The sequence below is a fragment of the Ixodes scapularis genome, unplaced genomic scaffold (genome assembly GCF_016920785.2).
Source record: "Ixodes scapularis isolate PalLabHiFi unplaced genomic scaffold, ASM1692078v2 PGA_scaffold3__209_contigs__length_174095766, whole genome shotgun sequence".
Lineage (NCBI taxonomy): Eukaryota > Metazoa > Arthropoda > Arachnida > Ixodida > Ixodidae > Ixodes > Ixodes scapularis.
This window is the reverse complement of record NW_024609868.1, coordinates 79,010,809-79,036,156: the sequence shown is the minus strand read 5'-3', so window position 1 is coordinate 79,036,156 and position 25,348 is coordinate 79,010,809. Positions and strand designations below refer to the sequence as shown.

Below are 25,348 nucleotides of genomic sequence, written 5' to 3'. Positions count from 1 at the left end.
CGATATCAACCATTTTTCTTTATAGGCACAGGTTTGCCTTAATGAACCTTTTCGCTGCCCCTGTCGTCCGTCGACAACAATGTTGTGCAGATCTATGCAGACAGGCTAAATATTGTTGCTCTTTAAGAATGGACGCATAGGGCAACTACAAAAGTGCCCTTATAACAAAATAAATATCTCAAGGCCAGCCCATTAAAGATTGGTTCACATATTTGCGTTGCAGTGAGACCAAGTGCTTCGTCGCCTACATAGAGGGAGTGCAATGACACCACCTATTGAGTAGCTCTGGAACACTTCTGAACTGCATATGTTTTCATAATTTTTAAGCACCACTCTTTTACTGCGGGCCTGAAATAATTCTGTCATTTGTGACGTGCGAGCATTTCTCATAGATAGTGTGTAGACTTGATCTTACAAATACTGCAAAACCTTCAGTCTAGTTACGCGCAGATCGGAAGGTTTCCAGCGCCACCCGCCAGGTGACAGTGTGCTTTGTCGTCATAAGCACGCGCAACCAAGGGGGTCATAGTGGGCAGGAGGTGGCATCCGTATTCTCCATATACTGAGAAAAGTGTAAAGGAGGTAGGCGTGGTTACGAAATTTCCCTCTGGGCCAATAAGAAACTCAATTAATGAGCACTACCGTGTAAATATTGGGCAAAGAACCACATTGCCACAGCAGTGCGCTTCTTTGCCCCATATTTACACGGCGGCCTCCACCGAATCGGTGCCGAACGCGTGAGATTCGGAGCCCAACACTTGCCTGACCAGCAGGAGGTCGGTGAACGGCGGACAATCAAGGCACTCTGCCGGTAGCGTCGTCACAGCGCGGCTTTGGAAGGCAAGCATATCCGGTACCGCACACACGAATGCCAACAACGGTATTAGGTTGAGAATGCTATAGAAGTTTCGCTTCCAGCATGCATTCATTGCATTCCGCCGTGCTCCGACTGAGCATGCGCGTCGATACTTCTTCGGGTGCGCCAGTCGTAACAAAAGACACCTGTGACGGCGGGCAGACTAAGCAGACCACGGGCATGGAACAGATGTAGCCTCAACCTAACATAGCCGACAGAGTGCCAAGCGGACAATGAGAGCAGCGTCAGTGTGTAAAGCAGTCTGATATTGAGTTCTTTTTTCGGCATCGCTATGCATGATGTCGTGTCGGGCTCTGGGGTATTCAAACGTCCCTTAAGTGTGATGCGCTCGGTCCCACTCGAGCGCCAAGGTGTGAATTGGCCTTATGCAATTTAGTGTCAGTGCGGTGCCGCCCACCTCCCCCTTACCTTGAGCACCTCGATGCAGTGGGCAAAGCCGTCCGGTGTGTCCACCATGTGCACGTCCGAGAGGTCGATCCTGAGAGACAGGAACTTGCTCGGGTCGTCCTGGTCCTCATTGATGTTCCATGATCTCATCAGCTCTTGCACCCTGGTGGATTGGCACAGCGACTCAGCACAAAAACTGGGCAATGCAAATCGTTACAGAGGAACGTGAAACCCAAATAGTGCATGGCTAATTTGTTTGTAAGTACATGTGCACTGAATATGTCATGTCTGCCTTAGTTAGGGTGGCGACATCGGAGGTGACACTTCTTTTTCTTTTAGGCTCGGGAGTGTGTGAAAGAGTGGCTCTATTGTACCCTGGCCCCCAAGGGGCAACCAGGAAGAAGCAGAATGAAAACTGATGTTTACTTTGATGGCATGGCCTATATACAGATGTTACAAAATGTTACCAACACAACACTGAATATGGCATGTCTGCCTTGGTTAGGGTGGAGAAATTGGATGTGACACTTCTTTTTCTTTTACGCTCGAGAGCGTGTGAAAGAGCATTTCCCAGCACAAGCTCTTGGCATCGACTGTGCTGAAGTGGCACTTTGTTTCTAGCCATCTCTGCGTGTCGTCAGCGCCGGGCACTGCTACAAAAAATGACATGACCTTAAACAAAAGAGGATTGAGGCACGCTACCCCTGGCTCGTTGCACGTGAAGACTTTTGCTGGTCATCCCAGAATGTGCCTCTTCTAGGCAATCGGATAATCTGCTTTCTTTACTCCCTGGAGACTGGAGTAGATCTACTTACGCTAAAAGAGTTCTAGTTTATTAAAAATACCAACAGTCTAGGAACAATGGCGAGGCAGTGTGATAGCAGTGATAAGATAGTGGCCCAGAGCCGCATCTGGGGGCACGTGAGAGTGTAGCGCAATATATAAGAAACACTCCGTCTGGTTGTTGTACGCCCCCCACCCAGCGCCGCGACCATGTGTGGTCCCACTCTTGGTTTGTCCTCAATAAAGTGATGCAGCAACAAACCTGTATCGGATACAACCAGAGTGTCGAACCAAAACCAAACCGAACCGCTACTTTTAGCTGAACCGGCACTGAACTGAACTCTAATCTTCGCCGCCATCTTGGAACTGAACCGGAAAAAACATAACGATAACCACTTCAAAACGGTTCACAGGAATTTTTTTCTTTCTCTTTTGTTAGTATCACAAAACGAATAATTGAGAATAAAAAATTGGCAGTTGTAGTTCTATATATTGACCAAATCCTCATTATAGAATTGCAATGTGTGAAAAATTGTGGGTTCTCGTGGCGCTTTTGTATTGGCATTATGATTAATCACGTGTCACATGGTCGCTTGACGTGCATGGTGTTAGGCATGGTGCCTGGAACGCGTCTCCGACATTTACCATGCTCAAAAAAGGGTTCCTTCCATTTCCGCTTGATGATGTCATAGAAGTGCCCAGCTGTCACCGGTCATGATCCCGGCGGTGTCCCAGCAGTAACCATGCTTTATAAATTGCTAACCTTTTTAGGGCACCTTCAGCATGCCTTTTGCCGAAGGAAAAGCGCCCTACGAAGCTCACTCAGCACGAAGAGCAACGCGACCATTCTTAAGCCTAACCACTTTCACGATTTCACTGTCCGAAAGCAGACCACAGACAGCGGCGTGTTTGTTGACATCAATGCATCCGATAGGTGAAGAATGTCCGGAAATTCCTCGACCCAAACTTCGTCAAGTGTGCGAGCCGCTCCGTATCACGGTTGATCCCTTTCACAACTACAGACTTGCAGCCATTACGAGAGCGGCTTGGCTTAACTTAGCCTGACCACTTGGCAGCAAAAAGAAGATGGGCTAGGTGGGCTTGGTGGCTAGCTAAGTTGGATGCAACTCGAAACTTGCGGTGCAGAAAATTGAAGGTGCATTCATTACGCGAGGAAAGGAAGAAGTCAAAATATTGGTACCCGTTGTGGGGGGTGCGTTCATTATGCGAGTAAATACGGTATATCAGGGTGTAAGATAGGCAGATGAGGAAACGAGAGCCGATTGGGCGACCTGATTATGTCCCTGCTTCAGGAAGGTTTGTGGTACTCCACATTGATGGCGCCACACAAAAAAGAAACGAAAAACAAAATATTCTTTTTAATTTTGCAGGCAATGCGACCGGCTGGCAATTTATTTTATAAAATGGGCATGAACCACGCAAGTTTAATCAAGCAAATTAATAATATATTTAATATATGGGTTCTGTTTTGCCCGTAGTTTGACATTACAAGTTAAAATAATCAAGGGGGCGCACAGCGCAATAAAACGAAGGCGAGCTGAGAAGTCAGCCGAGACGTGTCGTGAATGCATCGACGTCGCTGATTCCACTTCGCCTGCAGATGTATTCCGACGACCTAACTTACAAGTTTCCGCTGTTTACGTGCAAGCAAGTCCGACGTGATTTAAAGCCAGCGGTACGCAACTGCACTTTCCAAGTATGACTGCAGTCATACTTGGAAAATGCGTCAAAGGTAGAAAAAATGTCGAGACATAATCATGTGGCACTTTTATTTCACCAGGATTTAGTAAATTAGACTTTAAATTAAAGAATATCGTTGACACGGTGCATTCTCTCGCAGAGTTCCATACAAAGCCGAGCCTATCGCCTTCCGTATGCCGTCACGCCACCTATCATAAGGCTAACATACCTGCCGAGCGGAAGCCGCCAGGACATAATGAGGTCGCATGACTGCGGCATGTTTTAATGGCCGTTCCCCCACCTGCTTATCTTGAAATAAAACTGAGCATACGTGCAAACAAAATTATTGCCGTTTTCTAATTCAGTTATTGCGTGGGCTGTAAATAACAACAGGACAAAGGACGGGCGACCGTCCGCGATACAGCTCAAGGTGACAGCACAAAGTGCTAGAAAAGCGAAGGTGCCTAGCTAAAACCTTCTACTAGTAGTTCAATGCTTTAGCAAGCCTAATTGAGTCGGTTCAGAACCGAGCCATTCGTTCCATCCCGTCTAATCACTCAGGTTTCTCCAGTGTGTCTGCCGTGAAAGCTCAACTTAATATTCTCTGTCTTTTCACTCATCGTAACATTTCCCGCCTTTGTCTTCTGCACAAAATTTATTACCCTCCAACCTATCTACATTTCTGCGAGGTTTGATCGCTCCTGCAAAATAGCCCAGTATAAATGCAGCTCAACGGCCTACCTCTGTTCTGCCCTTCCCGACGTCATTGTCGGCTGGAACGACCTCCTGGAGAATATTGTCACCACCGGCGACGGCACTTCATTTAAGAGAGTTACAAGTAATCCCATCACTAACACCCACTCTTCTCTGTAATGCCTCAGGCCCTGAGGGCTTTTGAAATAAAATAAAAAAAATTAATTCTATAAGGTCATGGCTCATTTCATTTTTGGCACCTTTGACAATACCAGCATGGGCTCAAAATTGTATTGGCTTAACATACAGTCATTTTCGATTGATAAGATTATTTTTCAGAGAAATTAAGAGGCCCCTGGAAGTCTGACATGAAAAAAGGAAGGGTGAACTCACTTGCGCACTCCACACCGCTCTTTGTAGTCTCTAAGGTAGTTAGGCCAGTGGTGCTCGGGCAGGCCAAGCTTGAGGGCAAAGCTCAGGGCATTCTCGTAGTCATTCATCCACATCAGGTCGTTGATCAGCTCTTTCTGAAGACTGCAATTGGGGCCAACTGCCTCCTGAAGTTCCAGAAGCAATCTGGTCAAGTCCCTTGAACCACCCTTCTGGTCAGCACTGCTGAGGTTGTACCACCCCCGATAAAAAAAATTCCAGCAAAGGCTTTATTCCGTTTTGTCATACAGCCTAGCAACTGAAATAGAGCAATGGCACGCAGGTTTCATTCTGTCTAGTTCTCATTTCCTTTAATGTGGAATGTGTTCTTGGGCTTGCAGTGTGGATTTCCAACAGCGCGCCAAAGTCTTACGACAGAACACGTGTTCACCCTCCAACTCCAAGTAACCCTGACCCTAGACCCAAAGGTAGGCAATCTTCATACATTCACAATAAATCCTCATATATCGGCAACTGGCAGGCAGGAGTGTCATGCGTCCGCAGACCAAGAATGTACTCAAAATACTACAAGATCTGTAAGTACAGCCAGGCTGCATCTCTTAATTACCGAATTACTTCATCCCTTCAATTTTTTTTTTTTTTGCCAAACAATTTTTTTTGCTTTTTGTTTTGAGCAAGTTAACAGCACTATGATATGCCATTCCTTGTCAAGCACAGTTCCCAGCGACACAAAACCAGGTTCTTTTGCCACGAACTGCCTGAAAGGCAACCATTCATGTGGACTTTCTGACAGTTCAGAGTTGTCAATGTTGCAAGGATAAATTTCACAACTTTCTGCTGCAACCTACCACTATGATCGTAAAGACGTTACTTACACAAATCATTTCTCTCCAACTTGCTTCAGAGTAATCATTCTGGAATGTTTGTCATCAAAGCCATTAGATCGCTTATACACTAAACTTCAAAGTGCTGAAGAACATTTAACCCTTCATACCTTTGAAGAAAAAAAAATTTGCTACAACCCCAATGAGGAACTGAGAAAATTGAGGACTAAAGCTGGAAGCTCCGGAAAATGGTCCTGCCAAGTATTTGCTACTGAATTAGGACCACCTTAAATGGAAGCTCGGAGGACCACCCAAAGCAATCAAAGAAATAAGAATGAACCAGGTTCAGCACTGAGAAAAGAAAACTTACCTCATTGTACTTTTTGTGAATCAGGTACTTCATGGCACTCTTACTTCGACTATACTGAACGTTAGGACAAAGCTCTGAAAATAACAAATTTAACTTTTAAAATTGAAAACTGTTAAATGATATCATTAGAAAAAAATATGAATGCTCACCAACGGGAAGGTTGTACTGTTTCAGAAGCCTAGATATCACTTTGGCCAGGGTCTTTGGATGAAACTTGTCTCGGCTGACCATCTTCAAGTTTAGGTTACTGTGGGAACAAGAAAATTTTGAAACGTTGAGTGGAACTCATCAAGGGTGAGGCGCAGGACTATACACTGCAATCCATTTATAACGATAACGAGAAGACTTAAAAATTCAATCGTCATAACTAATTATCATTGTGTCTGGACTAAAAACTGAGCGTTCCTAGTCTTGAAACTCTAGAAACTGATCGTTTTAAGCAGTACATTGTTGTATATGGTATCGTTACAAGTGGATTGCACTGTACTTTGCGCACCCCCAACTTGACAGTGTGGTGGAAGCCACATGCACGTTGGACCAGTGGTACGTCTAGTACCTTTCACCACGGGATCCCAATCTCCGCAATGCCAATGTGCAGAGGACAGGGCTCAGGTGATGAAAAGGAGGCAGTCGATTGGTCTGGCAAGCGCGTAGCTTTCATCGAACTGTCAGCTCAGGGGTGAACGAGTATGCTAGTATGTACTTTTTGAAGAACGCACTAGATCAAGTTGTCAATGCGGTTGGCATCATTATACAGGCTGTCCATGTACACAATGACTTCCTTTTGAAGCTCGGGTAGCCCAGCCATGTAGTTCTCGAGAAGGCCGATCTTGTCAAGCAGGAACAGGGGAATGGCAATCTTGAAAAAGACAGAAGAAAAGCCATCAAAACTATCCATATGACACCTAGGAGTTGGGCAACATGTATAGAGATTACTAGGATCACGTAGCTTACACAAGAATACAAAAAAGTTGAGGTTGCAGTAATGTTTGTAGCATAGTCATTTTCAATTGGCTGTATGTTACAGTCGATTGGGGCCAGAGGGTAACTTTAAATCCGTCCCTTCTAAACTAAAACGACTTTTTCATATTACTCTCGTTCATCCTAAACTAGAATATCTTCATCAATATGCAATTGAAGCGGTTCAAAGTCGTGCAGCTCGGTTTGTTATTTTCGATTACTCTTGTGTTTCAAGTGTAACTGCAATGAGATCACAACTAACCCTTTTCTTTCCTCGCGTCGTAAAATTTCCTGGCTTCGCCTTCTTCATAAAGTTTATTATTCTGCACCTTTAAGAGAGTCCCTTCTCGGCCCTCCCAGTTCTATTTCGGCAAAACTTCACTACTCGTGTGAGATTTCCCGGCCCATCGTCACCATCACCGATAACGCCAAGTTCTGCGTCAGATTAACCAACCACTTCCCTCCGTAATGCTTCTTGGGGCCCTGAGGGCATTTGTAAATAAAAAAATAAATGTAAGTAAGACTAACCTCCTCAAGAGTGAAGTAATCGTGTAGCTTCAGTCGAACCACGATGGTGCTAGCCTGAAATGAAAGTACACAATCAAGATACTTGGAAGCGAACAATAGAGAGATACATATGGAAAGTAAGCCTGGTTAGAAATGTAGATTTTCATGTAGATTTTCATGTACATTTGGCACAACTCTGTTATAAATAGTACTAGTTATGTCTTCTTCCCCTAGAGTCGTTCACATACTGCAAGATATCTTCGGACACCTCCTGCTCACACCTCTGCATCATAACCCCACTGTGTAACAATATGAGCGAGAAAACTATGTTTCGTTTCACCTTACAATGGACAACAGCGGACCCTACAAGCCATCCTAGCCGATCAAACACTGCGAATGAATTAGTGATGGGCCAAACTTTTGCCGAATCGAAAATTCGGCCCCGTATCTTGGGATTGGGCAAAACAAAATTTTTGCCGAAATTTTTTAAAAGATTCGGCAAAGATTTGGAAAAAAATACATTGTTGAAGAGACCTAGAAGTTGATATACCATAAAGTTCCGAGAGAACGCCTGCCCCCGAGACCGCCCATCCTGTTTTTCTGGCTAAATATCTGCGATATAAAAATTCCGAAACATCGCCCCTCCCCCCTTCCTAATTTCCCTCGGACGTCACGTGATGTCAGACAAGAATCGCATCCGCCACGCGATCTGCAGTACCAGTACACCTAATAAGCGAGTTCATAGAGGGTTCCCGGAATTTTGTACGCTACCAACGTGCGCGATATCGGCTCCTGTAACATACGAGTTGTTCATTGTGTTGCATATTGCATCGTGACATGCGAATCTGCTGCGTCACGATTTGCGGTATCCGTTCCTGTGACATGCGGGTTTGTAGCGAATTCCCGCCTTTTTGTCCGCAACTTGCGCGCGCGATATTGATTCCCGTAACACGCAAGTTGGTCCCGCGTTTATATTGCATCGTGAAATACGATTCCGTAGCGTCCGCGATTTGCGGTATTCATTCCCGTGAGATGCGAGTTCTCAGCGGGTTTCAGCGAGTCCTTCGCACGGTGAAATGCAAATTTGAGGTGCCCGCAATCTGGAATATCATTTCCCGCGTGCCGTGGTCTGAGTGGGTGTCCAGGTGTTTATCACTAATATTTGATAAAATTTTGTTGTGGCATCCCCAAAGATAGCCCACCCCATGTTTTTCATAATTTATCTATTCATTTTGGACGAATGTTCTTTCCCAACTTTACGGTATAAATTTTTTCCTGTAAAAAGATTGTTTTTTTTTATTGCATATTTACAGTTATTACTTAAAGGGGCACTGACACCCCAAAGGTTGCATTTTTTTCATTGTCTAAAACGATGCAAGTTGTAGTCATAAACACGCAAAAAAAAACGCATCGCAAAAAGAAAAAGAATTTTTGCGCACGCGAGCGCTTTTTCACTTTTGTTGCTCTTCTTTTCCGCTCGTTAACACAGAGGTTTGGGCAAGTTGGTTGCTCATGATGTACAGGAAGAACAGTGCACCCGCAAAACAGTCACTCGAGTCAACACACACACAAAAGAAAGAGACTTTCTTTTGTGTGTGTGTTGACTCGAGTGACTGTTTTGCGGGTGTGCTGTTTCCCCTGTACCCCTCCCGCTCCTCACCTCCTCGCTTCTTTTGATTGGTGACATAAAAAATCATGAAATTTAGAAGCTTTGTAGGCGACATTTCTATAGAATTTAATAACGGCAATCGTAAGACATGTTTTTTAACGCAATTGCGAACGCACTCCCGCCCTTCTTTTTGAAATACTAAAAATCAGAGTCCGGTGCAATGTTGCCTCCTGGATTTGTAACCTCCTTCGGAAAAGTTGGCTGCGCTCAAGCAGAGGACGATCGGTGAGTTCGGGGAACTGAACGAAGAAACCGGCTTTTCCCGGTCCGCCAGCGCCCTTTTCTCCCGCCTCCTCACCTCCTCGCTTCGGGTCGCGGTGGTTTGGAGCGGAGGTGAGAAAGAAAGTCGACTCGCAGGAGACCGCAAAATTTGACGCCACTGCACTGACGTGGATCGAGCAGGAACTTCAAAGTCGGCATTTGGAAATTGTTTTTTTTTACTTCACAAATACTGAACTCCCAAGTTTCGAATTTTGAGGGTAATGTCCCGGCATCGTTTTCAATTGTTTCGTATAATAAAAAAAATAATGATTTTGATGTGTCAGTACCCCTTTAATAAGGTGATATTCTACTAGATAATTGTATTGGTGTCATTTTTGTGTGTTTAATGGTAATTTTAAAGTGACTTTTTGCAGAAGTGCTGTGACAACAGGATTGGGTACAATGCAACCCACTTTTAACCATAATAAGAAAACCCAAAATTTCAATTGTTATAACCGATTATCGTTGTATCTCGACTAGAAACTGATCATTTCCAGTCAAGAAACTCTAGAAACTGATTATTTGAAGCAATGCATCGTTATATGTGGTATCGTTATAAGTGGGTTGTACTGCAGCAGCAGGCGCAGTCACGATGCACGAGTTTCGATTTTGAGCAGCCTGCAAGTGTGTATTACTGAAATAAAGGCAATAACACTGTGTTCTTACTTCCTCTGGAGTCACCATTTTGTGCGCAAAAATGAATGCAATGGCTGCTGAGCCTTCACCAGAAGAGATAACAATATTATTGTAAGTATGCATGTTGTTTTATTTGAGTCACTTCAGCTTTGTATGAAAGTGGGCACCCCTATCCGCAACGTCCCGTTTTTAACTTTTAAAATGCCAATTTCTGATGTTAGGACACACTGGATGTTTAGAAAGATGGGAAGAGTTAGGAATGTCAGATCTGCAATGTCAAGCATGATAGTTCTATGTTTAGTTTTATGCGGATAGATAAAAACAGTGAAATAACGCTAATTAAAAAGCGATATTATTTTGCTTTGGCACAAACTACGTCCATTTGCAATCGATGGCCCTGTCACGTTTCCGCGAGTGCGCAGACGTTTGCCAAATTTTTGCCGAACTTTTGCCAAACTTTCCTTCAAAAGCTTTGGTATGTGCCGAACTTTGCCAAATCTGAAGTTCAGCAGATTCGGTCAATCTCTCGAATGTATCATGTGACTACGCACCCCAAGCTGCCCCTCCCAAAGGTCTTGTTACATTCGCACGGCATGGGATTGGCTTAGATGGCTCGCAGCATTCTCCGCGGGAATGAGCAACATTTGTAGTGCCCAGAAGCGAAGCTATACATCTTGATTTACGACGAAAACCAAGCTTCATGGAATGAGCATCCATTTTTAACTCTGCGTGGACACAGTAGCTAGTCTGCCTGTTTATGCTGACAGTGTCTGTAAGTGCACAGTCAAATCAATAACCTGAGCAAATTATTGCACCAGTTTGTTGTGGCAGCTGTACCCCAGTAGTCTGGACCCAAAAGGGGACACCACTCAAGTGCAAGCATAGAGTTACCAGTTACCTCGTTGAAATGCTGCCTGAGCAAGAGGTCCTGCACAACATCCATGTAGTCCTGGGCATTCTCGTCCAGCCTGTACACTCTGCACACAAGATCGATGAGCGAGGTGTTTGTCTGCTTCAGCACTGTTTGCAGCGCGTGCCGCTTGATCTCTCGGGTAAGCAGTGCAGGGTAGAGCTCCTGACGCTCAGACACCTGAAATCAACCATGAGAAGGTAGTGCAGTACTTTTCCGACCAAAACGTGCATCATTTACTTTTTGCATGTGCTCTTAGTGACCTGGAAACTTTCACGTTTCCATGTTGTGGGCATGCCGTCACCGATACATGTTCAAGCGGTCTACAGTGGAAAAACAGATGTCAGTTTAGTTGAAACGATTTCACTACTGAAACTGTGCAACATTAGATTTGATCTCTCAACTTGCCCACTGCTATATGAATACTGTCTCCAATACCATCAAACTTCACAGCCGCACCCCAAAGATCACATCTGAAGCACGCCTTCACGTACTGCCTCACAAATCTATAGATTAACCACTAATCTGGACATCATTCTCTTACTAATCTGTAAAACACGCTCGTGACATATCTGAAACAGGTCATTTTATGCTGCCTGATGATCTCAACATTGACAGCTAATCTGACACCACTTCTTTGCTAACTCGTAGAACAGGCTCAGGATATGATATTTCGAACATGCCTCCATGCCTCATCAATCTTAACGTTGACAGCTAATCTGATATTACTCATTCAAAAAACAAGCTCACAATATCATATTCGAAACATGCCTCCATGTACTGCTTCGACAATCTCAACATCGACAGCCAATCATTCGTTATTTTCTTACCCATTCGTAGAAGACGCTCATGATGGTGTAACTCTGTGCCGTGGGCCTGTTCTTGTGGAAGTCAGAGGCAGCCCGCATCAGGGCGATGGCGCACTCAAAGCAGTTGGGTGCCTTGTCCAGGTACGTGGTCAGCACCTTCACGAAGGGCTCGCTCTTCTTGTTTCGGCCAGAGACCCAGAGGGCCTCCAGGTTGACCGGCCACGACGGATCCATGCTTACTCAGCACTCACTTGCTTGGCTGAAAGGGGACGAGCAGTGCATCATTTGAATCGGCTTTGCCAAGGTGCAGTGTCAAGCAGCTTTCAACTCTCAGCACAAAGCAAAACCTCACAGTGGTATTCGAAAGTAACGCCTAGTAAAACTGCACTAATCTTGCAGTTGATTTCCACGGCACTGTGAGCCATTTCTTTGAACCAACCTCTTTCGGCAAAAGTGGCACCCCTTGTTGGAGGATTATCTTGGTAAGAAACTCGAGGAAAGCAAAGGTGCCAGAAGGAAGGAGAAGGGAGAAGCTTCTTTGTTCTAACTCAAAGGAATATTTGCGCTCGCTCGTGCTGCACCCACACATTCTCGCACGAAAAAATCCTCAAACCGGGAATCCAAAAAAGGGTGGATTGCAATACTATTTGGAGCGGACAGTGGGATCACCGTGAAATGCAATGATCTCACAGTCTTCATTTATTTTATATATTAAAGCATGGAATGCTTTTTAACGAAACAACCCAATCCCAGAAGTTTGTCTGCCCATCTAAATTTAGAGGGGAAATTGATGTAACATGACCTACATGTAAGTTCAGTTTCCTCGCTAAGTTCAGGGGGAAAATTCAGGTATTGTGACCTAGTCCTAGACATCAATTTTGATTCCCCGCTAAATTTAGTGGGGATATTGACGTCATGTGACGTTTAGACCAATTCAGACTCCCGGCTAAATATAGCGGGTAAATTGATGTCCTTTGGCCTAAGTGCCAATAGACCTTATGCAGATTAGCCCACCCTCTGTCAGATGTGGCGTCAATTTCCCTTCCAACGCCATCTTTGAGGCGGCTGGCAAAGTGCTGTAGCTGTTTGCGGCGTGTGAAAGTGGCGCCCAGCAACCGTGCGACTGCTGTGTTCCGATATGTATCCAATAAGGTAATCAAATTAAAAAAAACTGATGTAAAGATTGCAATTGTGTTACTTTTCTTTTAAAGGTAATTGTATTATAACCACTGTTTGAATAGCCGTAGCGTTTTCCTGTAATATTCATGCTCCTAAAGAGAAGCACCCGCGCATTAGTGTTTCTACCGGGGTCCTAAACTTTTTTTAATATATGACATTTGCTATCATTGCATGAAGGGCTCTTGATATTTGTATGTAACATCAGGGAGCATCTATTTTTTTATTAAATTTTTTGGAGCATGACGATGGCTAGCGTCGTAGCTTCGCTCGCGCAGAACAACAGCAAGGTCCAGTCAACATCCCTTAGATATATTGCTTTGCGCTTGTTTTTTTTTTCTCGCTCAAGTAAGTTTTTTTTTTTATTCAATTGATGGCTGATGCAAAGTGCAGAAGAGCTAGGCAACGTAACAACTTTGCTTCGCACATGAATGATAAAGACAGCGGTGTTAAAACGCTAAGGCGAACGCTTGCTTATTATCACGCTAGTCTCACATTTCGAGAAACATTTTCAAGATGTAAACGAAAGCATAAAAGCGGGCCCTTGACTGCTAACCTAGACATGTTGGCGAGTTAAGACAGTTGTGCTCGCTCACATTCCAACAGATCGGCTTCGCACTGCAGGAGAATGTAGCCAATACTGCAAGCGACCACTTTTATGAGCACTAATCATATTCTAGTATAAGTAAGCATGAAAGTGAAAATTGCACTGAGCTAGATGATTGAGCTACTAAGAGGAGCACATTAAAATGTTGCAGACATTTAATAATACATTTTCTCTAAAGGGACCTATGAGTATAGATGCACAAGTCATTTATTCATTAGTATCATTATTATTATAAAAGGAAAATGTTCTAGCTTTCCGTAGAATAGTATTTTTTGCTTTTGAATACATTATGTTCAGCATACTTGCACCACGGGGACATGCCAGTCATTACTTTTTATGCGTGTGTTTCTTGCATACGCTTGCATGCGTGTGTTTCTTGCATACGCAAGTAGATACTCAGCATAGCTTTCTTTTTACTTGCAACATTAAAAATTACTACTATCGTAAATTCGTGCTGTATTACACATGTTCCTTATAATGACGTTTTAAGCTACCATTCGGTGATCTCCTCAAGGAACTGAATAAACATTTATTTAATAAACTTAGTTTCATGTCTTTTTGTTGTTTCTTTGTGGAATAATTTCTGCATTATTTTTAAGGTTAATGGAGCCCTGCAATCATATTTAAGCGTCTACCTTTTTTTGCGGTTTCCACATCTCTTGAGGTTTGGGCAAGCCAGCGGGCACGGAGAGAGTAATTAAATATCAGTGCGTCATATTTTAACCGGACGACATGGAAATCTCCTCCACCTATGGGGACGACCCGCGGTTCTGAAAGTGCGCGATATGTCAAGTCTTTGGTTATGGGCTTACTACTGGTCAAAGCCACTAAAAGCTTCTTTGTAGTCGAAATACAAAAAAATATAAGTGGCGTGAACCGTTTCAATTATTTATGAAAGTAGCTTTTGTTCAGTATTTGAGATCAGAAAAGAAACAAATGCAGTTTATAAAGTATGGAAACAAGAAATGAGCCGTCGACATACGCGCCACCAGGCGGTGGAAAAGGCGGCACATACTAGAAAGGGGTAGTGGGGTGAGGCGCCAACGAGCGGCAAGCGTAGAAAGGTCCCGGACGTATGCGGCGGCACTGCAGTCGTATAGGGGCTCGAGGATCCAACCGGTTCTGAGCGTTCCCAAGGCCTTTGGCGAGAAGGTTTGGTTTGTGGTTTGGCTGTTTGGCAGTATGGGATTAACTTCGCCAATAACAATCATTATTCGCACAATGATCCATGTCCCTGGGAAGTGTGGTGCGAGGTGAAGCAAAACTCGTACGTGAGTGCATCTCCCAGGCAACTGTACAGCAACAAAGCAGCAAAGAGCATTTGTTACAACTCTTCGTTCACGATAGATTCCAAAGTACAGCCAATTTTTGTGAAGGATCTCACACACAGCTTCAAAGATAGTCTATAGGGCAAGAAACTTTTGTTATATCTGTTCTATTGGTGCATAGTTCACACTGGAGTTGTCTTTTGGTTGGAGCAAAAAGTTCAAGAGGGGATTCTGCAACCTTGGTCCTCCATAGCATGATTAGCAACATCAACTGAAGTTGCAAAGCTGCTTTTGAATTTGTAATATGACAAAATGAAACTTTAGGGGCCTAGGCGCCAAATCAAGAAAGGCCGTCTGGCACATCTCTGTGAAGAGTTGAGGATTAATCTAAGCAGCCTGGGATTTGCTCGTCATATTACGGGCACCCTTGGCCAAGATTTGGATCTACCAACAGCGAATCCGTAGGGTGGCGTTTTGCCTCGAAGCCAGTGGAATGGCTTGTGTCTGTAACATGTCCCTGCTGACTGTAACATACATAAGATCAAACTGGTGAGGAACATAATCATGTAAAAAATTTCAAACTGTATAATCACCAGCTGTTGGTTAATTCCATATTAGGGACGTTTGTTGCCAGCTTGGCGCCAGAAACATACCGAACCTCGAGTAACGTACTGCAGAGCACGGCATTTGTTCTACGTGAGCACTGTGTATGTCAAGCAGACGAGATAGGACCGTCGCTAGCCAGCCCTCGACGTCGCATATTTTCACTCTGGTGCTCACTATCGGGTCTATCGGCTGCGACACGGAAGGCTGACTTTACAGATAGCGCGGAGAATGCATTTCTGACCAAAGGCCGCGCGGAGCTTCTTTGCGGGCGCTCGGAGAGCAATATGCAAGTTGCAAACACAAGCGTGCGCTGCTTACCAGCTCGGAAGTGCGCGCGCACTGGAGGCAAAATGCTCTTTAACTTTCAACAACTTTGCACTATTTCTGCACCAAAATGTCGGGCACAGTAGACAACTCATGAAGATAAATTCCCACTGAGTCACAAAAAAAAAAAAAAAAAAAAAAATGTCAGCACGTTGACTCAGCGTGCGAAACAAAGAATGAAGCGCTTTGTCCCAACTTATAAGAATTATAGCGTAGGGTTTAATAACATGGTATAAAAGCGAAAGAAACTTACGCTAAAAGGGTAGTTTACGGTCATGAACCCAATTTTGACGGTCCGTGAACACGAAAAGCACGGCGTTCGTTGCGCTGCCAAGAGCTTGCGTAAGCTGCGACAAAGAGGTAGCTACACAAATCAAAAACAAAAAAAAAACGTTTTTACTGAGAGTCTTCGTGCCTGGAAAAAGGTGGAAGGACGCGTTGTACGCTCAATTTACGAAATAATTACAGGAATCGGGAGAGAAGTGACTAACGGATTTCCTAGATTTGAGGCGACTGATAAGTTCAGGGGATTTTCTCCCCATGTCTTACACAGACTACAGATCGAGCCGCGCGCTTCTCTATGAGGCTCAAGTCTCCTTAAACAATGCAAAATAATCGTGAAATAGACCCACCACTTTTTCCAACATGTGCGATGAAAACTGGACGGGCAGACGTCGTAGGAAAACGACGGGGCTCGGGAGATCGGGAAATCTAAATAGAATGAGGAGCAAGCCTGTCCATACCAAACGCACGAGGTGGTATAGTAGTATTAATCAGATGCAAGGTAATGTCATTAAATAAATGCATGAGGTGACGGATAGAATAGATACGAGATATGTATTTAAATAAAACTTCACATTTATAAAAAAATATTAAAATTTAGGCATTTGACATATTTGACGTGCAAACCGAAACAAAACCCGGTACGATGACAGGACAGCCAGAGCTATCAAAGCCCGTCGCAGTGACAGAAACACAACACCAAAATTTAACCATTTTATTTTCAGAAATTGTGCGGAAACGTTCGCTCAACATGCACGTCGAGTGATGCAAGTTTTCCTCTTTCTCTCTTTGCTTAGCCTAAATTTGTATCTTACAACCAGCGCCAAATAAGTTATAGCCAATCACCATTGTGAAAGATATGGTCAGAATTATTAAAAATATATTCATATTTTCCACGGCGATATCTTTCAGGTCACAAATTTTCATAAAACTTCATGACACTGACTCAAGCTAAAGCTTTCAACAGTCCAATCATATTCCTCCTTTAGTGGCAGTTATTCCATGGCTTGTCGAGCTGCAATGCTAGGGTTGTTGACAATCTCTCCCAGAGATTCCAGCAGTTCTTTCCTGTAGTCTTCGAAGTCTCCGTCAATCTCTTCGATTCCTTTGTGCTCGATCACCCAGAGCTGGCAGTTTGTTTCTCGAATCAGCCGCTCGTCGTGGCTCACAATGATAACTCCTGCGCACCCAAAAATGCAAAATGACCAGTGACTTTCATGTTCCGAAAAGAACTGGATACAAAAGACCAGTCTAGCAAATTTATATCGGTATCTTCACAAAGTCAATGTTTTTACCACACCAACCACTGAACTTGGGCATCTGTAGGGAAACCAATGTCTTTCAACAGGTACAGGCTGCAGGAAGCAGTAATGTGGAGACCTATTCTTGCCAGCCTGCCGTCATCACCGACGATCGTCGCCTTTGGCCGTACACACTGTTTCATCACACTAAGAGTGAGTGAAGCCGAAGGTACAAGAGCGAGCACCATGCTTGAGCTTGCCGTGCCGTGCACGTACACTCGTGTCAATAAGTGTCGTTCATGGTAACAAACACATGCTTGCAGTTTCAGCTTTGCTCACACTAATGATAAACCTAAGTATCCAGAGCGCTAGTAAACCTAAGTATCCAGAGCGCAAGTTAGTCTGCTTATTTTGCATGGGTTGTGGTGACGTCAGAACGCCGAGCTCTGGTTGGCTCCGATTAAAGAGCAGTGGATAGACCTCAAAGCATATTGCCTTAGGGTCTACCCACTATCTTTTAATCTAGTGGTGTATCCAAGAGAAAAGCTTACAAGGCATCAGCCAGCCCCCCCCCCCCCCCCCTCCTCCACAATCCAGCCGACCCTATATGGAGATCAAGTTTTCTGCTTCTTGCGCAGGAGTTGCGGGGACGTTGCAACACCGAGCTCTGATTGAAGGATAGTGGGTAGACCTCAAAGCAAGCTGCCTTGAGGTCTACCCACTATCCTTCAGTCAGAACCAACTAGAGCCCAGCGTTCTGACTTCACCACAACCCCTGCAAAAGAGGCAGACAAACTTGTGCTCTGCATAATATACACCAACTCATCTCTGTTACGTCACAGCGCGGTGGTGATGTGTCGGACACACTTCCGGTCTGGGGCTGTGGGCAGATGTCCCCATGTGAGACGTGTATTCCTGCATTGTTTTGAAAGGAACCAGACAAAAACTTGCCTTCCCGTCAAAACGCCGCGATGGGGGCTGTACCAAAAGAGTCGAGAAAAGTTTGAAGGTCAGTTTTTATGCGCTCGGTTCGTTGAAGGACGTGGAAATGTGCCGTGAAAAGGGAAAACCAGACGCCATCGGACCACGACTGCTTGGGCGGGAAGCACTTTGGGTTGAATTCACAGGTACTTGTGGTCATCAGATTTATTTGTTTTGTTCCAACATGAACGCCGGGAAACCGTCAAGTTGTACGGACCGCCTCCAAACTACATTCAGTGAGTCTTCAAGTTCAAACGGCCGCCTGATCGTTCGAACTGTCGTTTGCTCTTTCAAACGTTTCTGCTTGTCGTCTGCTCTTTTAGACGACACCAGCCCGTAGACCAAACCCAGTACTTGCAATAAGAAGTAAATGCAGGCCTCGTAAGGCTTAAGTTTGAAGGTTGGTAAGCAGGCTCGATGTAAACAGTAGATACAAGGAGATGTTGATTATTGTTACCAGAGGCCATCACAGACTTGTTATGCCCGATTCACTTGGTCCGATTCTGCTTGCGATTTTCAGTATCGACGTCGACCATCTCAGCTACGTTTCACACTTTTGCAGCCCGAGTGACGTTGCGACTGAAAATTGCAAACAAAATCTCGTCATGCGAATTAGGCTTTAGCGTATATTCTGCGGCGTCCACGCAAAATGAATCGCCGCATGTCACATTATTCACGCAAAGTTTTGCGGTGTAACGAGCCTCGATAATTTCGCTGAGGCCACTCAAGTTGTGAGACATTGCCAGGAAGGCGTAGAATCAACAATTCGAATGTGAAAAAGGGCAGGGGGACTCACACCGACAACGACAACATCGCATTTCAATGGTTTGTTTATGGGCGACAGCGAGCTTTCCCACACTCCATCGCGCATGCGCGGCGCCGGTGGCGTTTGCTAGGGGCGCTCCAGTTTGTTTGTAAACATTAGTTTGTGTATACACATGCACTTTGACCCCCTCTCCCCCGTTCCACACCCCAAGTCATACATTCCAGCCACCTCAGCTTCCCACTCCTGAAAAACAATTCCTGGCTAAGCCACTGCTTCAATCAGAGCCAATCAGAGCTCAGAATTCTGATGTCATCACAACCCCTGCAAAAGAAGCAGACAAACTTGCGTTCTGCATAGATGATCAAAACTAATGCAGCCCTGTACGATGAATGCAGGGCCTATCGGTGGTATAGCCCCATGTCGCAGTACAAAAAACTTGGTTCAAGTTGCTAGCTTAAAACACACTTTTCGTGTAAGGCTCGTTGCAACGAAGCAACTTTTTAATGTAGAATGAGCAAACGCAGCATCTGAAGCCAGCAACGGTAGATGCCATTTTCCAATGGTCGTCTGCTAAAGTGCATGCGTCAACGCTGGCCAAACTCAGACACGCTGTGGTAGAGGTCAATGATGAGAGCAGAAGGCAATCGCCTGGGAAACCCTTGGCGGGTCCAACAAGGCCTGGTGCACGCTCAGGCCCGAGACTATAATAAATTTTCCCCAAGCGAAGCGAGGGGTGACTGCGTGAAGCGCACTCTGGAAGCCTAGCCTGGAGCCCAAGCTTGCGTTGCCACATTGTTAGCACACAGCTTTCGGAAGATGGTGCAGCTGTAGCCGGCTTCAGGCACTGCGTCTTTGTGTGTGCCTATTGACATACAGTGACCATAGCAGACAAACTTTACTGTGTGGAAGGAGATGGTGGTGTGATAAAATCAGATGTGCACTTGGTTTCTTTTGCCTTACACAAAGAACACTTTTTTTGTGCACCGACGGCTTGTTTCTTTCTCCTGAAACGTAGGACTAAAGTATCAAACTGCCAAATGCAGTACCTCGATGGCATGTAGAACATCTAAAAAGCAAACTTCAGATGCAACTACCAAATGACAGCTTTGTCGTCCCGGTAATAAATGAATAAAGTCATGACAAGATGCTGATCACAATGCCTATCAAGGTAGGCATTGTGATCAATGGTTCAATGGTTCCTATTCAGCAATACTCTTATAAACTATTATATAAAAAGGTGGCAAGTGAAGCTAGCTGGTTTGTGATTAAAACATTCAAATGCCAGCAAACAGAGACAAAAGATAAAATACAGGCAATGACCACATATTACTTGACCCAGCAAAGTACCCTTGCGTTGGGCATAACTGTGAAATTAAGCTATCTTTCTAAATTTATTATTTAACATATTAAAAGCTCATAATTAGAGTCCCGATTAAAGGGGCTTGTAAAGGGACAATGGAAGTTATCTCGGCCCCTAGTCCTTCGAGCATTGGGTCTGAAAAGAATGTTCTCCTTGAAGAAAAGATAAATATAATAACCTACCACCCTCATAGCACCCAATGGCTTCAGCCAAGGCATCGATTGACTCAATGTCCAAGTTGTTTGTAGGTTCATCCTGAAAAATGAAGACAAATTTGGAATTAAGTTATGTAGACAGATTAAACAAGCAAGGCGAGGGACGATAGCTAATTTAGTGTGGATCACACACAAGCATGCACATGCTTTTTTGAAGCAGAATTAAATGTATGTTGTTAAAGAAACTGGTAATAAACTTCATATTATTATTATGATCTCCCGCCATGTCAAATCAACATCACCGGGAAGGCAAACCATACTACTAACAAACAAATTGTTCAAACCACATCATCCCATAGCCCCATAGCCTCCTCTATACAGTATAGACCACTTACAACGTAACCGCTTATAGTGCAGGACTGGGTATAACGCGGCTTTCTTAAACCACCGGTTCGCCTCCCATAGAACTCCATGTAATCACATACCGCTTAAAATGCGGGCGCGCAAAGGGAAATACCAGTTATAGTGCAGTTTCTGGAACAGCCCACCGACCGTGCCGACCAACCAGTGCAGCGAGCACGCTTCCCTGTGCGACACTAAATAACGGCGCTGGCCGCAAGCGGCACTCGCGGGGCAAGGAAATTGCTCGAAGAAGCGGGGAGAAGCGAAGAAAGAGGCTTCAGTTGCCATAGCGACGGAGGGACGAAAAATTTGGGGGGGGTTTTACGTGCCAAACCAACGACAGGCATCTGGGCGGAGGGACTCACGCACGTGTCATTCACATGTGTGCGTCCCTCCGCTGCGTTGGAGACAACCGCAACGACAGACCAATTGCAGGTTGAGGAGAAGCATGCCGGTCGCGGGCCGGCTTCTTCTATCCGCAAACATGGCGTCGGTTGTGATTGTCGACGTAGACGGCGTGGCGAAAGCTCATCGTTCGCGTAAAAGCGCTATCCTTCACTGTGAATTTTCGTTGTGTGTTGCTACGATAACCCAGCACGTACTAGAAGGGAAGATCCATCTATTTGTGTGGCGATGTCGTGGACGCACTCTCAAGACGGCAGAAACGCCCGTGCCGTCGTGTTTGTTTACTTCGACTACAGTGGTGCTTTCTTAGCATTTGTGTTTTCGAACATCGCCCGGATTTCTTATTTGGAGCATTTCATGTCTGTGCTAAAGTTGAAAGTATTACTGGTGCGTACCGTATAAAAGATGTGAATTTTCACGCGTTTTCATCACAGAAGAAAAGTGATTAGGGTTAGCAATCCTGAACGCTCGCAACGTCCGTCCGCAACCCGCGATGCCATTAAAAGGCTGCGCCAGGCAAAAGTCGCTCATTTCTTTCAAAATGTGTGACACACTTGAGAGAGAGGTGTACTAGTCTGGTGAATTAAAGACTTTCCTCAAACTACGCTTTATTTTTCATGTAACATAAAATAAATTATTTTACAAAGGTAAGTTGTCTCATGGCATGTATTTTGGCCTGAAAAATTTATGTTTTGGTTAATATGCGGTACCGCTTATAGTGCGGATTTTAGCGACTCCCGCGACATACGTTATATGCAGTCTACACTGTACTCACAAAGCCTGGCAGTTTGACGACAAAGCCATAGCATGCCCAGTCGTAGATTTGGAGAGCGAGGATCTGGTAGCACAGAGCATCGAACAACCATTTCTCAAAAAAACTTGGGCGTCAGCGCACAACTTCTGCAGCGGCGAGGACACGAAACACACTTGTTCACTCGGGAGAAGTGTCTTTCAGCGTTCGGTCGCCGCAGGGCGCCAGTCACGTGGCTCTCCTCTCATCCGTTGTTTGCCGCTCCACCTTTTCTATTTCGGAGACCGCTTCTTGTGGTGAACTGCCAGGCTTTGTCAGTATATAGGAGGCTATGTGCCTGCTCGTCTCGCCAGCAAACATGCTTAAAATTACTCATAAAGAAAAAAAAAAAAAAAAAAAGAAAGACCCGAACATTGCATTACAATACCACAAGCAACCATTCTCCGATCACATCTCCTGCCTCGATCCACAGAATACAAACCCTAGCCCGGAAACCCCCTCCTTACTCGTACCAGCCTGCACACCTACCACGTCTTAGTTCGTTGTAAGACGAGAGCATTGGGGAGGACAAAAACAATGTTAGTCAAATACATTCCACTCCTGGACGGAACAAAAATTTCAGCTGCTCCCCGATCGCAACCAAAATAGACTTTTTGCAAAACTTCCAAAAGGCAGCACGTGAGGTCTCGTCAAAGCATACAGGACTCTGCTTCCTCTATGTCACGACACCGAAGAGAGCGAGAGAGGTAACTCAATTCCTCGCACACCCTCGCCCATTAGTCTGTTTCAGGTTCAAAATATAGCAGTACAAGTCCCTTCCACAAAGCTCTCTGCTCGTCATAACCGATGGTTTCCTGCTCTTCAGCATCTACCTTACTAAGGCGAAAAAAGTGGAGGGGCCCCACGGGAAGAGCCTGTCCCACTATCCTTAACTTGCAACAGACTGTAGCCTGCATATCATCCCTTGCCCGCTACAACCGGTTCTGAGTGGGGTGTTCCCAGCATTCCTCAGGGCACCGCGGATGGCGCTGCACATTTTGCAACGGGTCTATCCTGCATTTGGACGGAAGAAGAGGCCCTCACCAGGATGAGGACGTCGGGAGCCTTGAGGCAAAGCTCGGCCAGGGCCACCCTCGCCTTCTGACCTCCGGATAGGTCTCCGTTCTTGATCGTGTGCGCGTAGCTCACCAGGCCGAAGCTGCCCAGCTGCTTGCGGGCATCCTGGTAGTTGAGGTTGAACAACCTCTGCAAAAAAAACGAAGCGAGCAACCCGAGCATGAGTCTTGACAGGACGGCCAGAGGCCCTAGGCAGCTTGGAGATGGCGGCAGAGCACATGCTCGCAAAGTACTTGTGTCGTGTGTTTGTTCAGACAGCAGGAAGTTAGTTGTCCTAACGGACGTCTGCTGTCTTGACTGTAGATGAGAAAATAGCCAGTGCACTATCGCTGCTAGCCTGGAGTCTTTAACACATGCCACATGGTGGTGACACGCGACTGCGCGCTGGTACAATGCTCATCCACATCACAACGGGCACAGCTGCGGATCGAGTCCCTGGATTCGGCAGGGCGTTAACACGCTCAGCCACCGATCCCCCGAACCTGCTCGAATCTTCATTCACATTTAGCATGTAGCCAAAGACCCCCCCGTTTTCAGAAGTCATGCGTACAACAATGTGCACAACTGCGTCATGAAACTAAAATTTAATCTAGAAAAAAAGGAAACATGCAATGAAGCGCCGTCTTACCTGAAGGTATTCGACTGGGCTCTCTTCAGAATTTAGATGCTCGCCCGAGTGCTGGTCGAAACGGCCTATTCTCTGCAAATAAGAGAATGTGCTCGATTAGAAAAAAAAAACCTTTTCACGAGCACAGTACCGTTCCTGTAGACAAGGGAAGGCGAAAACTTACCAGTCTGTGATTTTTCCGAGCTTCACCTTGTAGCTAAAAGAAACGGCGGTGAAATTCGACTTCAGTAGTTGCATTAGAAAAAAATATCAATAATTGAATCATTGATTACTAGCTCTTGAACGTAAACATTTCGGCAGAGGTCTGCCTGGTTGCAGAAGAACTTTGAAAATTGAATGAAATCACCAACCAAATCCTATTAGGAGTCCCCGACATTTCAAAACCGGCTCGGTTTTCTTCTTCAGGGGCAACTGTTCACATATAGGGGACAGCATTTGGTAACGTGAGGCTTTGTAAAATGATTGAAAAATTAAGTGCCTTGATCGGTACCGCCTTTCTATTGCAGGTACAACCGATTTAAAGCTAATTCAATATAAACGAATTGGATCCTGGGATCAAGTGGAAATTTCACCAAAAAGCCAATTGGAAACCGAAGGAAGAAAAAACTGGGCCTTGCCAAATGAACAACCCAGGAAGGACCGATAGGGAGGAAGGACCTTGCAGAGCCCGACACCAGCCCAACCCCGCAAAAGGGCACTAAAGGAATAAGGGTGGCGATGTGGGTTAGTTGGTTCATACTGACGAAAAGGCAAACAGCGCACAGTAAATGGGGACTAAAGGAAGTGCAAATAGGACAAGCGCTTATCCTGTTTGCACTTCCTTTAGTCCCCGTCTACTGTGCGCTGTTTGCCTTTCCGTCGGCACTAAAGGGCGACACAGTGGGTCGACGACAGTCGAGGGCATCCCCTGCGCCGGACAACCGCCACCGTCGTGGTATTTACTGCTCGCCCCCCTCCCAAGGAAAGACCCCTATCAGGGCCCCCCCCCACCCTCCCCCTCGGTAGGGGGGGAATAGGGGACAGCAGCTTTATTTTCTTCTCTCGTGATTGTCTCTTTTTCTACTTTTCTGTCAAGTGACTTAGTCTGTTCACATAGGATGATGGTAATGTGCCAGAGGATTTATTGCCATTTCTTAGTGTTGTTTGGCTATGCCACGACTTTATAGACTTTTTCACCCTCCGTTGCATCGGCGCTGCCATCTTGGAATTATGTGACGCGGCCGCCATAAGGTGGCTTCAAATCATCGCTCTCTCCCCTCAGCACCCTGGCAAATGTGTTGTATTCTGTATTTGTGTTTTTCGTCGCAGTTTACCGCGCTTTTTTGCCTTGGTTTGTGAAGTGTTGCCCGGCAGTTATTTTTACTACCTACCTAACTGCATTCCATCATATGGGCACAACTTCTGCACTTGATGTCATACAGTCGAATCTCGTTAATTCAAGCTTGCGGATAATTTAAACTAACATGCAGGTCCCATCCTATATGTCTCTGTGGGAGGAAACTC

General features: G+C 45.2%; 2 protein-coding genes across 6 annotated transcripts in view; both read right to left on the bottom strand.

Moving 5' to 3' along the window:
- The window catches only part of LOC8050673 (exonuclease mut-7 homolog), a 68,926-nt gene extending 52,431 nt beyond the window's left edge, over positions 1-16,495 (bottom strand). For 2 of the 5 annotated variants that reach the window (XM_029994090.3, XM_029994094.3), the window contains exons 1-10: positions 16,391-16,495; positions 11,799-12,036; positions 10,957-11,148; positions 7,514-7,567; positions 6,745-6,884; positions 6,175-6,272; positions 6,026-6,099; positions 5,707-5,745; positions 4,835-4,998; positions 1,286-1,427 (exon numbers count right to left, since the gene is read on the bottom strand). In XM_029994090.3, the coding sequence (XP_029849950.2) occupies positions 1,286-1,427; positions 4,835-4,998; positions 5,707-5,745; positions 6,026-6,099; positions 6,175-6,272; positions 6,745-6,884; positions 7,514-7,567; positions 10,957-11,148; positions 11,799-12,011 (1,116 nt within the window). In that variant the 5' untranslated portion in view covers positions 12,012-12,036; positions 16,391-16,495. Of the gene's footprint in view, positions 1-1,285; positions 1,428-4,834; positions 4,999-5,706; positions 5,746-6,025; positions 6,100-6,174; positions 6,273-6,744; positions 6,885-7,513; positions 7,568-10,956; positions 11,149-11,798; positions 12,037-15,421; positions 15,531-16,011; positions 16,098-16,390 lie in introns of those variants that run through there. The other 3 variants (XM_029994092.4, XM_029994091.4, XM_040504903.1) reach the window with 3 other exon arrangements.
- A 246-nt stretch (positions 16,496-16,741) lies between these two features.
- The window catches only part of LOC8050674 (ATP-binding cassette sub-family F member 1), a 29,618-nt gene continuing 21,011 nt past the window's right edge, over positions 16,742-25,348 (bottom strand). Inside the window, exons 14-18 of the mRNA XM_029994095.3 lie at positions 24,009-24,041; positions 23,846-23,917; positions 23,185-23,346; positions 20,571-20,643; positions 16,742-17,220 (exon numbers count right to left, since the gene is read on the bottom strand). Of these exons, the coding sequence (XP_029849955.2) occupies positions 17,036-17,220; positions 20,571-20,643; positions 23,185-23,346; positions 23,846-23,917; positions 24,009-24,041 (525 nt within the window). The 3' untranslated portion in view covers positions 16,742-17,035. The remainder of the gene's footprint in view (positions 17,221-20,570; positions 20,644-23,184; positions 23,347-23,845; positions 23,918-24,008; positions 24,042-25,348) is intronic.